The sequence below is a fragment of the Ascaphus truei genome, chromosome 5, assembly GCF_040206685.1.
Source record: "Ascaphus truei isolate aAscTru1 chromosome 5, aAscTru1.hap1, whole genome shotgun sequence".
In the NCBI taxonomy this organism is placed as follows: Eukaryota; Metazoa; Chordata; class Amphibia; order Anura; family Ascaphidae; genus Ascaphus; species Ascaphus truei.
In genome coordinates, this window is record NC_134487.1 from 31,577,999 (window position 1) to 31,595,171 (window position 17,173).

A 17,173-nucleotide genomic window follows, 5' to 3' on the forward strand; every position below is an offset into this window, starting at 1 on the left:
CATCTTTTATTTTAATCCCTGTATGTTTGGGGAGGCTCTGATAGTTGCCGCGAGAGGTTCGATTGTCAAGGCGAAAATAAGGGGAGAATGGGAGCACCCCTGTCTGGTCCCATTCTTGATTGTTATCAGATTTCCCTCCCCACCTAGAATCTTCAGTATGGCTGTTGGCGACTGATAGTGGGCACGAACCCCCTGTAAAAAAAAAAACGGAAAATCCAAATGCCTATAGCGTTTTATCCAGAAAATCCCACCTCATCCTGTCAAACACCTTCACCACATCTAGGCTCAGCAACATAACTTTCAGTTTAGACTTGTGCGTCTGGTCGATAACATTAATAATTTTTCTTGTGTTATCCGATGCCTGGCGTTCGCTCTCAAATCCCACCTGATCATAGTGAATTAGTCTGGGAAGTATTGGATTCGACCTTTTGGCCAACATTTTACTATAGATTTTCAGATCTGAATTAAGCAGTGAGATTGGCCTGTAGCTACCACAACATTAAGGGTCCTTTCCCTTTTTAGGGATCACCACTATATTGGCCTTTGTCATCTGTGGGGGGATTTGTTTTCCGCTGAGAAAATCATTAAATAGATCCAACAGACAAGGCCCTAGAATTCCTATACAATTTTTATAATACAAATTTGACAAAACATCTGGGCCCGGTGCCTTCGATGGTTTCAAAGAGCTGACCGCCCTCCCCAGCTCTTCCTGGGTTATTTTTGCGTTTAAAATATTATGATCTTCCTCCGTCAATTTAGGGAGGTTACAATCTCTCAAATAATCCTCAATCTGGGCCAGGCCCGGGGTTTTAGAATTCAGGGTTGAATTATCTAGATCGGAAAGGTCTGTATAAAATTTAGCAAATTCCTCTCAATGCTTAAGTCGCTCCTCCATCTTTTGTCCTAATAGCGGGAACCGAGGCCCCCGACCTGATCCCTCTAAATTTGTTTGCCAATAAGAGATCCGCCTTATCTCCCTTGTCATAATACATCTGCTTAGTCCGCTTTTGGGCCTTCTCTACATCCTCCAGTTGTAGCCTCTTGAGTTCCTCCCTAGCCTGACTCAAAATTTTATACATTTTCCTCAACAGGTTTTATTTATAATTTTTCCCGTTAAATATTTTAGTTTTTCCATTTTTATTTCTCTTTCTGTATGATACTATTGAAATGAGCTGTCCTCTAATCGTGGCCTTGTGTGCCTCCCATAAAATTGCTGTTGATTCTACAGACCCATTATTAGTCCAAAAATAATTTTTTCAATTTGAGTACTTATCTACGGGTAATTTAGTAATGAATCGCTCATCTTCCAATGAAATCATTGAGTCTTGACCACGTGATGGGCCCTATATCTGAGTGAACCAATACTTCCAGAATATTTGGGGTTACAAATATATTATCGATTCTGGAGTAAGAGTCGTGTGGGGGCGAATAAAAGGAATAAGGTATCATACGTTACAGTTACTGCACCGACACACTTTATTCGAGCAAATACCCATATGTACCTGGCAGATACCTGGAATGCGCCGCTCCTCACCTCTGACAAGCCCCATTGCGTTTGCCTTCCCAGCCTGGGTTCATGCCTGGCTGACGGGCGGCTGATCTGTTAAATGATAATGATTAAGATTTAATAGGCTGCAATGCTTCGCGTGTCTACCAGATGGCATAAATTCATGAATTGTAATGCAGTATATATATATATACTGTGCAGTATTGCAGCCAGCGGGAATAAAATGCTTCAATCCCTGCCTGGAAAATAACTCAATGCACTTGGGCAGAAAACAGTCACAAACCTCAATACACCCGGGTATACCCGAATTCGTGGGACTAGCCGAGCTCGAATAAAGTGTGTCGCCAGTGTACACTGTTCTGAAGAGCGTCTTGACATTTCAATTTCAGAAAACATAGTTGGCAAAAATTCATTTATTCGCAGGACGGTAGACAACATGACTAGTTCAACAAATAAATATAAGGCTAACATGTCCTTGTCAATGTTTTTGTAGCTTCAAGTCAACTATGACAAGCACCTTGGTAATCTCATCATTCACATACTTCAAGCACGGAACCTGGTTCCCAGAGATAACAATGGCTATTCAGACCCATTTGTGAAAGTATACCTGCTTCCAGGGAGAGGGTAAGGACAACATTTACTATGGTTTGTATGACTGTTTTAACGTGTATTTTTTAAAAATTTTTAGTTTTGAGCAATAACATTTTTATTAAATACTGAGAATGCGAGATATAATGGGGATTTAATTAATATAAGCACTCCCGGCTAGCACAAAATGCTGATCTATTTATACGTTTCAGGAGTATTCAGACTCCTACTGTAGATTTTACTGCCAGTCCTCATATAAATTCATTATTTGACACAGTGAGTACTGTATTTTCACTGTGTAATATCTCTAAAAGTATTTTATTTTTTTACAATAGACACATTAAGGTTTATGTTGTCTAAAAATTTGCAAAGATCTACCACTGAAAACAGTATATTAAATGGGTTTATATAAATGGGTTACTGATGCTGTACTTTCTTAAACCAGTTTGGCAGCAAAAGTTTCTTAAAGGAAGAAGCCATCTTTTAGAACATACCTGAGAAGGGAGCAAGCTACTGTACAACTGACATATTTAGTGCGTATTTGCATGTCCATGCCCAGAATGGAGAGGCAGTATCTTCAGTAAAAGCAGCAATTCCCTCCCGTTTATTTATCAGCCATTCTTTAATGGTGCCCAAAACCAGGGGCTCTCCTACTGTCTGCAGAGGTACGAAAAGCAGAGCAACCTTTTCCACTGAAATTGGATTATTTAGCAATAGGGCATTTGCCATTTTCTTGCTAATTATTGTCCAGTTTCTGGGCTCTGAGCCAATCAGGAGCAATGACTTCAAAGATCACTTGCTGATTGGGCATTTTAAGAAAGTGGCAGTATGTCAGAGAGGGGTCCCAGCATGATGTAGGGGCAGTCCTGCATGGACAGGCCTATTTGTCAAATACTGTAATATAAAACAATAATAATTAAGCGACATGCTTTAAACAGCGTATAAAGTTTGAGGCGGTTGAAAACACTTGAACATATCAACGGGCTTTTGCTTTCCCCTAAAAAAAACTTATTTTGTATGTGTATGTAAGTGCAAAACAAAGTTTAAGATAAAAATAAAAATGTGTTTATTCAATCCATGAAACCCCAGGTATCCCGACATTTCCGTCCCTAAAGAGACCTTCTTCAGGGTTTAAAAATCAGGGGATGCAGCGGCACTCCCACTTCAATCAATAAACTTACCCGAGTGCACATGTAATAAACAAGTTCATAGTAAAAATAATGTGATGGCACTTATGGGTCTTGTAAAAAATAGATTACATATTTTAATCAATTATCAAATATATGTAAATTATTATCTCTCACACTCTCTCTTTTTCTCTCTTTATAGATGTGTGTATATATATACACACACATATACTGTACACACACACGTCTGTGTGTGTGTATACACACACATACTGTACATACATAAGCAGCACAGATTGCTGCTCAAAATTAACATTTTAAAAAAGAATTTACATTTGAAGAGCCGAAATATCAGTAAAACTTGATGGTTAAATGTGGGGGCAGAGTCAGTAATCTTAAGCAGAAAGATGATGACAAATACAGTAGATGAGTAAAAGTAATAATCAACATTTTGGCAATGTGAGTCAGAAAGAGCAGTACATCTGAGAACAAGAAACCTTGAATTTCATCTATGTTGATCAATCAGTGTAAACTTTTGCTTTGCAAAAATCATGCCAGCTGCATAAACATTTTGCAATTTCTTGAATGTTAATGGATAACTGCAAACTATTTTTATCTGCTATCAACGTGTATAGTTTAATCAGTGACTCAGTTGCATTTTCAATGATCAATCCTTCACATGCAGTGTATTTTTGGGCCTTAAATTTTGATTGTATATCAATGCTATTCTTCTTATGTGTTTGTTGCTGCCGTCTTTGTTGTCCCAAATGTTGATATTTTAATTGTACCAGCTTCGGACCGGCCTCTAACACATTAATTACGGAGCAATGTGCTACAGGCCATTCCAACAATGAAGGGGAAATGTATTTGTTTATTATACATGTTATGTCTTTCATGTGTCTCTTCTGTTTTATCTCTGGTTGCTTCCCTTGCTTTCCCATCTATATGTAATGCACTGTGTTTCATCATTGGGTCCTTGCAGCCAAGTCATGGTTGTCCAGAATGCCAGGTAGAGTGTGTCTTTCTTTTTTACTGCATTATATAAAACTTGATCTTTTTCTGCATGAATGAAAATATTTTACATCAATCCATTGACTGTAGCCTTTCATCCTCAGAATGCTGCTAGTGTAGTAACAGAAACATTTGCCAATGGATTCACTAATCTTCATTAGCCTACGTTAACTGAAGTTAACCCCCCATTAATCACAACGTAGTATTTACTAAAGCAAATAACATGGCGTTAACCAGGAATTTCTACTGTAAAAAGCATGGTGTCATTTGTACGACCGTTATTCTAAAAGACATGCAAATGAACTAATTTCAGCCTAAATTATGTTTGTTTAGGATTCCCTGTGCGTACAGTAACTCCCAGCCATGGAAAGAGATAAAACCTGGCACTCCAGTGGGCTCTTGCAAATAAAATAGTGGATTTCTATCAAGAGGATTGACGTTTTGGTCTCTCAGTATCTCCCAGCCAGGCACTGAAAGAGACACCAATTTAGGGGGTGGGGGGGGGGGGCGATATTTACTTCCAAATAGATAAACCTATGCTTAATGTGGAGAGAGAACTGTGAACACAACTGAGATACCTGGGAAATACGTGAAATATATTCAAATTGTTAAAATATGCATTTTACCTGAGTATATATCTATTTAGAATAGGGGTGCTCAACTCCAGTCCTCAAGACCCCGCCAACAGGTCAGGTTTTAAGGATATCCTAGCTTCAGAACAGGTGGCTCAGATTGAGCCACCTTTGCTGATGCTGGGATATCCTTAAAACCTGACCTTTTGGCGGCGTCTTAGGGCTGGAATTGAGCACTGCCGATGTAGAGATATATTTGGTACAGGTACCCTGTCCTAAATTGGCCACTCTCTCTAGTGTCTGTCTCAGAGTAACGCAAAGACTTAAAGTTATTGAAGTTGTTTGAAAATAATGCAGCATTATAATGAAATGACATGTTGTTATCTCTATACTAATAAGCTCTAATATGGCTGTAATTATTTTAGTAAATAAGGTGTTACATTTTAGGTAACATCATGTCAGTTGCCCTGATTTAACAGAGCTTAGTGAATCGATGCCTACTGTATGTCTCAGGAGGGGAAACAATCCTTCTTGATTCCAGTAATGGCAACTGACTGCAATTTATACTGTCCTAGAGATAAAAGGTTCCCGTGAACGGTTCTTCGATAGATTTGTAAATAGTAATCATGTCCCTTCTTCTATGGCTCTTTTATAGTAGTTTAGGTACTGTAATTACAATATTTCTAATCTATTTATCCATTACCACTTACTGTACTCAGTAAAAAGTTGTCGGGTAGGTGTGGATGCACCATAAACCATAATGAGACGTCTACAGGCTTCTGACCTTCTGATGGTTGACAGTTCAAATACATTTCTTGATATTTACTTATATAAGTTTGATTTCTATCTTTGTTATTTGAAAACATTTAAATACATTTACAGTACATATGAAATGTGTTTAAAAAAAAACTTAAACATATGCCAAATACAATAAGTAAAATTATAACCTCATTTTAACATATGAAACAACAACAAAACATGAAAATGTTGATATGTCTCTTTGAATAGCAGTATTGGCATACATTAAAGCAACTTCAGTTGAAGGCTACATTTGTGATGTGTACATTAGATAGATATGAGGTTTTTCATTAAAGGGTGATAGTACCAATTAGGAGACTATCACATATAAAGTTTATGGACTTAACTGATCTGTAAATGTAATTTTGCATGTTACTTTAGTAAGGTGGAGTCCCCGCTAGCGCTGAGCGGGCGGTGCTTGTGGCGGTTACTTACATATATAGATATATGTAAGTCCCCGCTCACGCGGTAAGCACGGAGCTCGTGTGCGGGCACACACACGCTCTCCCACACTCAGGTAAACAAAAAACCTATACTTACCCGCACGCTCAACTACCCGTAATGCCCCCATCTCCCCCCCTCCCCTGCGCGTACAAGCAGGACACCCGGCGTTCATGCTTGGAGCACTCTCCAAGCATGAGCGCACTCAGCGCTAGCGGGGACTCAGCCTAAGTTTCATTGCAGCTGCTACCTATTGACAAACAGTACTTACAGTAAAACGTTTATATCAGCAGCTTTACATTTGACCTAAAATATCACATCAGTAGAGATGGGCAAAACTGTCAAGATTTGGTTCCCGAAATTTTGTGGATTATTTTTCTGAAATCCGTTCCGCACACCAAAATCCGCATGCACATTTCATGCTTGACGATCCAGGCAGATTCATGAGAGAGAGAATATGAATTTTATTAGCAGTCACCAGGTGTATACAGTATATATCCCTCAAGCGTCCCTCCTAAGAAATTAGGGAGACATGCCTGTGCTGAAAATGGAGCACCCCTGAGCAATATGCTACACGCTATGCAAAGTATATTTAAATGAGTCGCGTCCCACACTTCCTAAAAAGATTTCCATACCAACTATACAGAGTTGATAATAAACCTAAGGCACCATCCTTGACTGGAATCATGTCAGATCCAACAGGACTTGAACCTGCAACCACTGCTTTTCTAGACCACAGCTCTACCAGTGTGAGCTAAACCAACTGATAGGTTGCCGTGCACACTGTCTACTAACAGCATACAGTACCTCCAAGGGATATCTATTGTGTTGATTGTATTTTTAACCTTGAAAGCACTTCAAGCACAAAGTAATAATATGTACTGAGGGCTATGAGTTACTGAGGCCAGGTGACATTAAATAAACGATGAACAGAACATGGGCAGAAGAACTGGGTTAGAAGAAAATTGACGCCACCGTTGCTGCTCTAGAAATTATAACTGCGGTTTGACAAGCAAGCGCTATTATTATTTGTAGATGAATATTCTTGGTACTATCTGGTTGTTATACATTTTCTTCTTAATAGACCAGATCTGTGCAACCTCATTTATGTAGATTGTACAGGAGGCATTAAATCCCTATAATCCCATTAAATCCCTCTGCAGAGGCGTTTGATACGGTTCCACACAAGAGGTTAGTGTACAAAATAAATGAAGTTGGACTTGGTAAAAATATTTGCACCTGGATTGAAAATATCTGTATTAAACCTCATCTGCCATTTACCTGCCCAAGTTTCCAGTTTATCTAAGTCCTTATGGAGAGAAATGACACCCTGCTCTGATTCTACTACCTTACAGAATTTAGAGTCATCAGCAAAGATGGAGACTTTGCTCTCTATGCCAACCTCAAGGTCATTAATAAACAAGTTAAAAAGCAGGGGTCCCAGTACCGATTCTTGAGGTACTCCACTCACAACTTTAGCCCAACCTGAAAAAGTTCAATTTACGACAACTCTCTGTTGTCTATCCTTTAACCAGTTTTCATTCCAGGTACAAATATTTTTACCATGTCTAATTTCCTTTATTTTGTACACTAACCTCTTGTGTGGAACCGTATCAAAAGCCTCACTCGCTTTTTAACAATTTGCAGGCGGATTCTGAATTAGTCTGGATTGTCAAAAATGTGTCCAGGAACGGATTTTTCATTGGTTCTGAAAGAAAGAAATGAATGCGCAATTGCGGATCTGCGGAAATCTGCGGATCAAATGAACTGCCCGATTTAAGGCAAACAAAAATGTGCCCATCTCTAATGATCAGAAAGGGCTTTTTAAAAAGAGACCGTATTCCTTTTACGGTTGTGCTATAAATCTGCATGTATCCATTGCCATAATGAAGACATTTGTTTCACTATTCGCCATCTTGTATTGTAGAGGCTATCACAAGTGTACATTACTGTGTCATATCCAAAACCTATTTTCATTTATCCTTTTCTTAGTGCCGAGTACAAGCGGAGGACAAAGTACGTGCAAAAAAGCTTGAACCCAGAGTGGAATCAGACAGTGATTTACAAAAATATCTCCATGGAGCAGGTTTGTATTCTTACAGTTTAATGCTTTACATGGTACACCGTCTATACTCGTTCTATACATGTTCAAAAGTAGAAAGGGAGCATTTGTCAAACTACATTTTGATACCAGAATTTTATAGTGAAATGTGTATGTATATTGTATGTACACACAACACACACATGTTCTTCTTGCTTTATTCAAGAACCCCGTTATAACGCGGTCCTTGGGGGCCACAGAATGAGACCGCGTTATAACCGTGATTGCATTCAAATTTCGGCGCAGATTCGCGCTGTAGCGGATCACACTATAACGGGGTTGAGCTGTTATTGTTTCCCAATAGCATTTTATCCAAATATATTACAAATGTTCCAACTTAGACTTTGTATACTATATAAAACCAACCCTGAAGCAAATACTACCAAAAGAACAATACAAGATGGGAGAATCAAGAGAACAAAATCAAGAAATGAAGGGACACCCTGCTAATTTGTGTTGTCCAAACAAGGCCAAGCACTTCAAAGAAAAACCTAATGCACATAGGTTTTAGTTTTACCTTGAAGTTTATACATATAAATGTCTATAGTCTTGTATACACATTTATATATTTCTCCCCGGACATTTTATTCTCCTGTTACTTTTAACACCTTCAGAACAATTTTCTGCATGTTTCTATTTAAACTGTTTTCCAATGTGCAATAATCTAAAACATTTCTTTAACCTTGTGTCTTACACTGAATACAAATTACATATTTTCTTTAACAAATGCAATACATACAGTTTGTGAAATTAGTTCTAATTATCGGGTAAGTTGGGACAAATGCCAAATGCTTGGCATTTTCCCAACAAACCAATTGGTTAGTAAATGTTTACAGTTTCCTGAAACAGGAAATAGGATATAACAACAGTCTCATATATTTGAATTAGTTTCCAAGTGAAATAATAATCAAGTAGTTATTCTGCCATTGGGATTAACTACAGAAATTAAAATAAACCCATAAATTATCAGCAATACACTGTTTATCTTATCTTCTTGGCAGAGCCATATATTCAGGGCTGTCCCACTCTGCTATATTTTTATATTTATTGTCCATTATGATTACTAAGGAAGGTGAAGTTTGGGTTGATCCCCCAAATCACTTTAGACTGTTTTGGGTGTTCAATATTTGATATAGTCCTTGGATTTAGGATATCTGAAGCCTTCATATTTCTGTTATTATGCAAAACATGCAATTACCATGAACAGATGTATCCTCTTTTGTGTGTGTGTGTGTGTGTGTGTGTGTGTGTGTGTGTGTGTGTGTGTGTGTGTGTGTCTAATTGTCCATTGTAATCTCGGTGCAGATACTCCAAAACCTGCTTTGGCAAAACAAATGTACCCTCATTAGGGATCATTAACTATATGAGTGTTAATCAGTCTGATTAATAGTAGTGTCACCGCCTTTGAAGTTAGTGAACCTACTCAAATCCCTCTATACATACTGTATATGTATTTCTTTATATAGCGCTGACCGTGTACTCTGCACTTTACAAAGACAATACAGTACAGGGAATTATAATACAATAATTACAGGCTCTGCCTTTTGACCTCTTATCTGGCTGTACTAGCCAAATTGTGTGAGACATCTCCTGGATCCTCCACACACGTGACGGTTCAGCACTGGCTGAGTAACAGCAACCCAGACCAGTAACTCTCAGCAGATCCTGCTGCTGTGGCAGTAGTCACACAAAACTCTTCCATATAAACATCATAACAATATTCCTATTCCTCCTCCGCCTACTACAAGTTTTATGTTGTGTAATACTGTGTGTTGCTTCTGTACTACGGCTAAAAAGATTGTCTTGCCTCTCCCTGCAGTGCCAGTACGAGGCCATTGCCTCCTGATGATATGTATTACAAATTATGTGGAATTGGCTGCTGTTGCCTAACAGTGTGTGCTCTTTCTCAAGCTGGCAATAGTGTGTTGGTGGTGGGCTTGTGTATCTTCTTTCTTTATACTTTGAAATATAGAATATATAGGAATTTCAAACCTGCTTTTCAGTGTGCTGCTAATAAAAGCAGCACAAGTGCTTGCAGTCGTGGTTGCCTGTTGCTCACAGAGTGATTAACGATTATTAAGTTCATCGTCTTTTTTTATTGCTGCTGCTTCCACCTTTACCACTAACAGTTGTAGTAACACCAAGGAACACATCATCAGCTTCTCCACTACCACCAGACTTGCTTTCCTCCCCTGCTTGTGAAATGTATGCATCATACACACTACCAACGCTCATAATCATCATCAACCATCATCTTAATAATTATCATCTACTTCCTCCATCTCTGCCTCAATTCCTCTCTAGACATCCCTCTTCCCTGCATCTTCTCATATTCTTGCAGTATAAGAACAGGTGCCAGTTCAGCATCTATCTCTTCTTGTTTTACTGAGGAATATTTATCTGACCCCTTTCCTCCCAAGCAGTTTTGCCGGTGGCCTCGCTGACCTAGAGGGAGAGGCCTAATCAGATTCAGAAAAATATACTCCTCGGACTTCTGCTCCTCCCCTCTGTCTCTGTGGTCAACAAACTCTTCATCAGCCTGATTGTGATTAACTGAGGTTTCTACTGTGGGAGTAGTACATTCAGAGAGAGGCTCTTCCCTGTCACACTCACACTGACAAAACGTCGGCTTACCAGGCTATGGATGGCTAATCTCTCTAAGTCACTACAATTGGTGCCAACAGCACACAGTTTTTCCTGGACAACCTGTTGCACCTTAGTGACCTGTTTGTCCTCCACAACAACACTGCATTTAAGAGGAGAGGGGGATGCTAGTAATGTTGACACAGCTCCCGAGGCTGGCATTGGGGACGATGCTGTTGATAAAACCTCCCTTTCAGTTTTATTTATATTAAGACTACTGTACAAAGCTGCTGGGAATCAAGAAAAAATGCTTATTTTTTAGTAGTAGCAGCCTGTTTTCCTAGCCTTTTCTCTAAGGTCCCACTCTATACTAGTCCTTTCCTGCCACAACAACTAATTCCAACCTACCCTCCAACCCTCTTGTTTTGCCTACACAACTAGACATTTTTATTTGCACCATCTTCTGTGTGTGTATCTGTATTGCCACTCCCGTCTGAACTGCTCAAGCCAAATGGTGTGGGCTCTGTTGATGCTCTCTGCAGCTAGATACATTGGAGTCAAATTTAAGTGAAATAATTGGCACATTTTTAGGAACTTGACGTATGCACAAACTTTCTCACAAGGGAAAACTCTGTGAATTTAAAAATCACAGAAATCACCTTTAGGTTTAAACCACATTTATTTGGGGAAATATACTACTTGTATTCTATACCCAATACGAATATAGTAGATGAAATAAATAAATATATATATATATTTATATATATATATGTAGCCCTTTTTCTGACGCTCCCAAAGAGACTACTGGTCACTGTATACAACCTGCGGCTCCAGGAGATCTGAGCCTCCGCTAGGTGGGAGCCTGTTGTAACACTTATACAAGCGCCTCCACTTACCCAGGATCCCCGTGATGTAAGATTCCCCTGGGCAAGAAACATACAACACCTTATGATTGTAACTGGTTTTACTATACTAATGCACAGTAGCAATAACACAACATGTACACTTATACTCTAACGGTATAACCTTAGTGGCTCGCCCACTCATCAGGAGTAACGTCTCCGTCCCCTCACCGTGTGCCCCACACACCATGTCCATGTATAGTAATATTGGTATAGGCTCAGTTCTTTAGCCACTCGCTCAGTGTCCCTAAAGAGTTACGCCTAAGGTGGGATCAGCGCCTGTTGACCGGTGTTGGTGCACTTGATGTTATAATACGTTCCAGTCACGGCGGTGACAACTTCGCAAAGGGTCAGACGAATCAGCGGCCTGCCTCCTGGGTCTCAATGTCCATCCGTCTGGTCCCACACGACTCGCCACAACCGCAACTCTGCACCTTCGTCCCTAGCTGTCTACACAGTAACGAGTGATGCTCGCTACCACTATAGGGCGTCCCTGCAGCACAGCAACCTTCGGTGACTTCAGGGAACACTCCTAGGGCCTGCGGGGTATAACTGTCCTATGCAGGCCAGTCACTGACCCCCTGCACCCACACTACCTCTCCCTTCACCTCCCAGATCCCCTCTCACTAACTTAACCTTAATCCCTGCAGCAACCCACTGCACTAACTATACCTGCAGCAACCGCACTGCACTAACTACCTGCAGCTACACTGCACTCACACTCTGCCTGCATCTACACTGCACTCAGCCCTGTGTCCTTCTTGTCAGCGCTCACAGCACTGACAGCCGTGACACTTACAAGACTGCACACACTCTCACACCTAAGGGCAGGGTCCCTAACCTAGGGGCCGTCCCTCAGTACCTACCCACTACCCTAGTGGGGATTGGGGCCTGCCTGGGGCCTGGGGATAACCTTACCTGGTGTAGGAGCCACTTGCTCCCTACACCCTTCCTCCCCCTTCTGCTCCCAGCTCCAACTGCCATTGCCCTAAGCCCGCGAAATGTATAAATTCCCCTGTCTGAGAATCCTGGGCCCTCATTGGCCACTCAGGGACACCTGGGGAGCTTGGCCCTAAGCCTCATGGGAGTTGTAGTCCCGTGGAGGCTGCTGTACCATTGGGGCCGCGTGCGCGCTTCTCCTGCGCATGCGCGAGTCTCTAATGGCCGCCGCAACTCCCTAGCTGCTCCCGCGCATGCGCGATCACGGCGCTTGCGCGAGCATCTGTAATGGTGGCCCCCGCTAGCCGGGTGCGCCGTCGGGAATCGGAGCGCTCCCTGCTCCGGCCCCCACCTTCGCGTTGTGCCAGCGGGTCCGTCGCTGCCTCCGGCGGCACCCGCGACCGCTCGGCACTCACGGAGGGGGGTCTCTGGGGGCGAAATGAGACCGGGGCTAGATATATATATATATATATATATATATATATATATATGGGAAGTTACTGCTGCGCTAACTTGGATACCTTGATAAAAGAAGGTGGAATTGTGAAGGATATTAAAAAACTAAATAACAGTGAAAACAGAATATAATACCAACATACCACATACACGGACAAACAAAAACTACAAAGGACACAACACAAGAAAAAAAGGGGATATGAAACAGGGAAAAAAGGAAGGGGGAGAAAAAAAAAGGGGGAGGCCCAAATGAATGGAGAGTGTCTGCTTCAGCTGTGGGATATCGCTGCCAGTTTTCAGGACCAACCACTTTCCTCTTCAATCTATGAAACAGAAAGAAGACAGCGCGGCTCCCATAGTGTATTACTGTGTAAAAATAATTTATTAATTAATGCTGCTAGATTACGGACACTCACAATGTATAAAAAGGTAATAAGCAGTAAATAGAAATAACTTGGCTCATCACCCGTTCCTCCGTTCGGTGCGCTATTCCGTTCAAGACCTATTTATGGACTCTATCTATTTGGAAGTATATCTTCTATCTCTTGGCGATTTCTCATCCCTCTACTCCTCTATCTGAGCACTGTTATCGTGCATACTGAATTGCGTCCGGATCCTGTGACGTCACCCGGTGAGCAGCTATCGCGAGACTTGACAACCAGGAAGTTACCTAGTGCGCGTGCACGTTCCTGGCATCCGCGGCGGAGGTTACCAGAGCAGCTACACGTGGATCGGCGCACCGAATGGAGGAAAGGGTGGTGAGCCAAGTTATTTCTATTTACTGCTTATTACCTTTTTATACATTGTGAGTGTCCGTAATCTAGCAGCATTAATTAATAAATTATTTATACACAGTAATACACTATGGGAGCCGCGCTGTCTTCTTTCTGCTTCATATATATTTATATTTATATATATATATATATATATATATATATATATATATATATATATATATATACAGTATACTGTATATGTTTTTTTGCTTTTTTTTTGTAATGGGGTTTTGCATTTTTTATTTATAACATTTCCACAAGTATACAGCTCTGGCAGTTAGCGGGAACAATAACAGGCGCTAAATCTGTAATTGGATTGTAAAGCAGTCATCAGACAAGTTGCCTTAGTAGATGTTTTTAGAGGGGCAGTCCAAACAAGGATGAAGGTGACAGTACAGTGGCAAGTTAATTAGATTTAAATGACACCTGATTGACACCTTAAAGAAAATGGGACAAGTACTCAAAGTATTGTAATATAATATTTTAATCGTTTAACATATCTATGTTATACAACAAATGGTTTGGAGGATTTTTATGATGTTTTGCAAAGGATCTTATTACTAATTGACACTATTTATTCATCAAACGAATGAACTTACTTTTCCTATTGTTTTTTGTCTGAAGCGCTTATTTACGTTATGTCTTATAATATTATGCCACGTGTATTAGTGCTGTAAAACTAAACCTGTCTCACATTTTAATCTGGTCTGTAACTGTTACATACGTTCAAGAAGACGCCTACAATTAGTGAGTACAAATCTATATATACAACACACAAAATTGATGCCGCAGTTAAATCAGCTCAAAATAGTCAAATAATACACAAAACCAGACGTCAGGGTAGATAATACCCTCTGGCGGTGCTACAGACCCAAAGACAATAAAAACACAAGAGGAGAAAAGAGGGTCAAAAAGGAGCACTCAAAAAATATGTAGTGAAAATAGAAAAATGGATTTTATTAGTAATGCCAAGATAAAATAGCTAACACATACCTAAATACATACCACATAATAAATGACTGCTGTAAATGATGGAACTTATAATATCTAAACAAAAAAAACCCAAATTGGAAAAACCAAATAATAAGGGTCCCAATGAGACAAAACAAAACTAGGGGAAAATAAATTCCCCTAGAATTGTAGTAACGATTGGCCGATCATAGGATGAATAGGGACTCAAAAAATAATTGGAAAGACCAAATAACACAGTACTAAATGAAGAATAAGATAATAAATCAAAAAAATATAACACTATTTGCCAAAAACCTACATGCAAAGCAACTAGAGAATAACTAAATGCTGCAAAATATAACACATGAGATAGAAAGCAAAAAAAGGTACTAACATGGGGAAAAATTGAAAGAAAAACAGCAGTAACCTTGGTAGCTTGGAAAATAATAGTAAATAGTATAACCAAAACCAACAAAGGTATAATAAAGACAACCCTGAGGCTGCTAAAATGTACCGAAGAGTCCTGATGCTAATAACACACCGCGGGCATGTAATAGGTGAGGTAGGGAGGAAGTCCAAAGTGGAGCACAATGTGCAGTAAATACAGACCCCCAACATTCCAGTCCCAAAACAGAGTAGTAACCAGCAGCAAGCGCAGAGCGCCCCAGCATCAATCCGGATGTGTAGGTGGAATAAACGCAGGCATCACACTGTACAGAGCATACACGGGTCAGGGGGATGTGGAGGTATGACAACTCCGATGGCCGTTTCGCCGTGAGGCTTCCGGGAGCGTAAATACATTTACGCTTGATGCTGGGGCGCTCTGCGCTTGCTGCTGGTTACTACTCTGTTATATTTTTTTGATTTATTATCTTATTCTTCATTTAGTACTGTGTTATTTGGTCTTTCCAATTATTTTTTTGAGTCCCTATTCATCCTATGATTTGCCGATCGTTACTACAATTCTAGGGGAATTTCTTTTCCCCTAGTTTTGTTTTGTCTCATTGGGACCCTTATTATTTGGTTTTTCCAATTTGGGTTTTTTTGTTTAGATATTATAAGTTCCATCATTTACAGCAGTCATTTATTATGTGGTATGTGTTTAGGTATGTTTTAGCTATTTTATTTTGGCATTACTAATAAAATCCATTTTTCTATTTTCACTACATATTTTTTGAGTGCTCCTTTTTAACCCTCTTTTCTCCTCTTGTGTTTTCACAAATCTATATACAGTATATTCACTTACTGGCATCACTGCTTTTATATTCAAGCCTATACAGCGCAGGTTAGCAAGATTGGTGCCTCGAGGAACAGGCCAGCTAACCTGAGGGCTTATCTGAGAACCTAACAATATTCATAGAATTTGAACTCAGTATATATTTAGCAAGTATACAAGTCACACAGTCTCTGTTTATTTACCGTCTGGTATTCAATAGTTCAGCAACGCATTTTGGAATTTGCCTTAGGGAAGCATCGCTTGGGGGATTTGTTACTCCTATTTCTCGTGTAAAACTAAAGCTGTCTCACATTTTAATCTGGTCTGTAACTGTTACATACGCCTATAATCATATATTATCTTTAACTGTGTGTAGCCCTGTTTCCTTCTGACACAGTTAATACCAATGCTGTCTAACCTGTTGGCTCACAGGACCTGAGCCTCTGCCACGGAGAGCCTGGGGCAATATATATATATGGATAATCTCTTACCAAGTGCAGCGCCTTCACCTGTGACGGCTCCCAGCAGAGCGGGAGTTGTTCCTCACAGGACAATAATACAATATTACTCACACAACATATAAAAGAAACAGTAGCTTTACTGCGGTAACCACAACCATGCATGTCATTCCACTCAATGTTATTCTGCCAGGAGATACAATAACTAACGCATCTCACAGGACGTGACCCTTCACCGTGTTCCCACACCGTGTCCAATACCCCACACCACAACCCCCCAAAGTAAGTGAGTGTGTGTGTGACTGTGCAGCCACTTGTTGAATGATATTATAGTTGGTGCACTTAATGGATGTTACCTGCTGAGCGCTCCTGCGCTCGGGCCTGCAAACAGACTTCGCAAAGGATCCGACGACGCAGATTTGCCTGTGGTACCTTCCGGGGCGATACCACCCGGTTGCCTGATGATGGTGCTTGAAGAGGTCTGGTCCCAAACCTCTGGGATGGTGACGCGACAGTCTTTAGGTCTTGACACTTCTCTCACTAATGTGACAGGTTCCTATTCTAGGGCCTGTCCCTGCATTAACTCTAACTGACTGTGACTCGGGGCGTACCTGGGCCTGGGGGTATTCGGGCCTAGTGTAGAGGCTACTTGCCTCTCTACACGCAGAGCTCCTACCTCTTCCCCTTCCCGGTCTTCTCTGCCTAACGTGCCCACCTGCGCAACCTCCTATATCTTCCTGTCACGAT

The 17,173-nt window shown here is 40.5% G+C and overlaps 1 protein-coding gene across 11 annotated transcripts in view; it reads left to right on the forward strand.

Moving 5' to 3' along the window:
- The window catches only part of PCLO (piccolo presynaptic cytomatrix protein), a 442,770-nt gene that overhangs the window by 351,694 nt on the left and 73,903 nt on the right, over positions 1-17,173 (forward strand). For 9 of the 11 annotated variants that reach the window (XM_075599559.1, XM_075599565.1, XM_075599568.1 and 6 more), the window contains 3 exons: positions 2,001-2,131; positions 4,205-4,231; positions 8,037-8,130. In XM_075599559.1, coding sequence (XP_075455674.1) covers positions 2,001-2,131; positions 4,205-4,231; positions 8,037-8,130 — 252 coding nt within the window. The remainder of the gene's footprint in view (positions 1-2,000; positions 2,132-4,204; positions 4,232-8,036; positions 8,131-17,173) is intronic. The other 2 variants (XM_075599561.1, XM_075599569.1) reach the window with 1 other exon arrangement.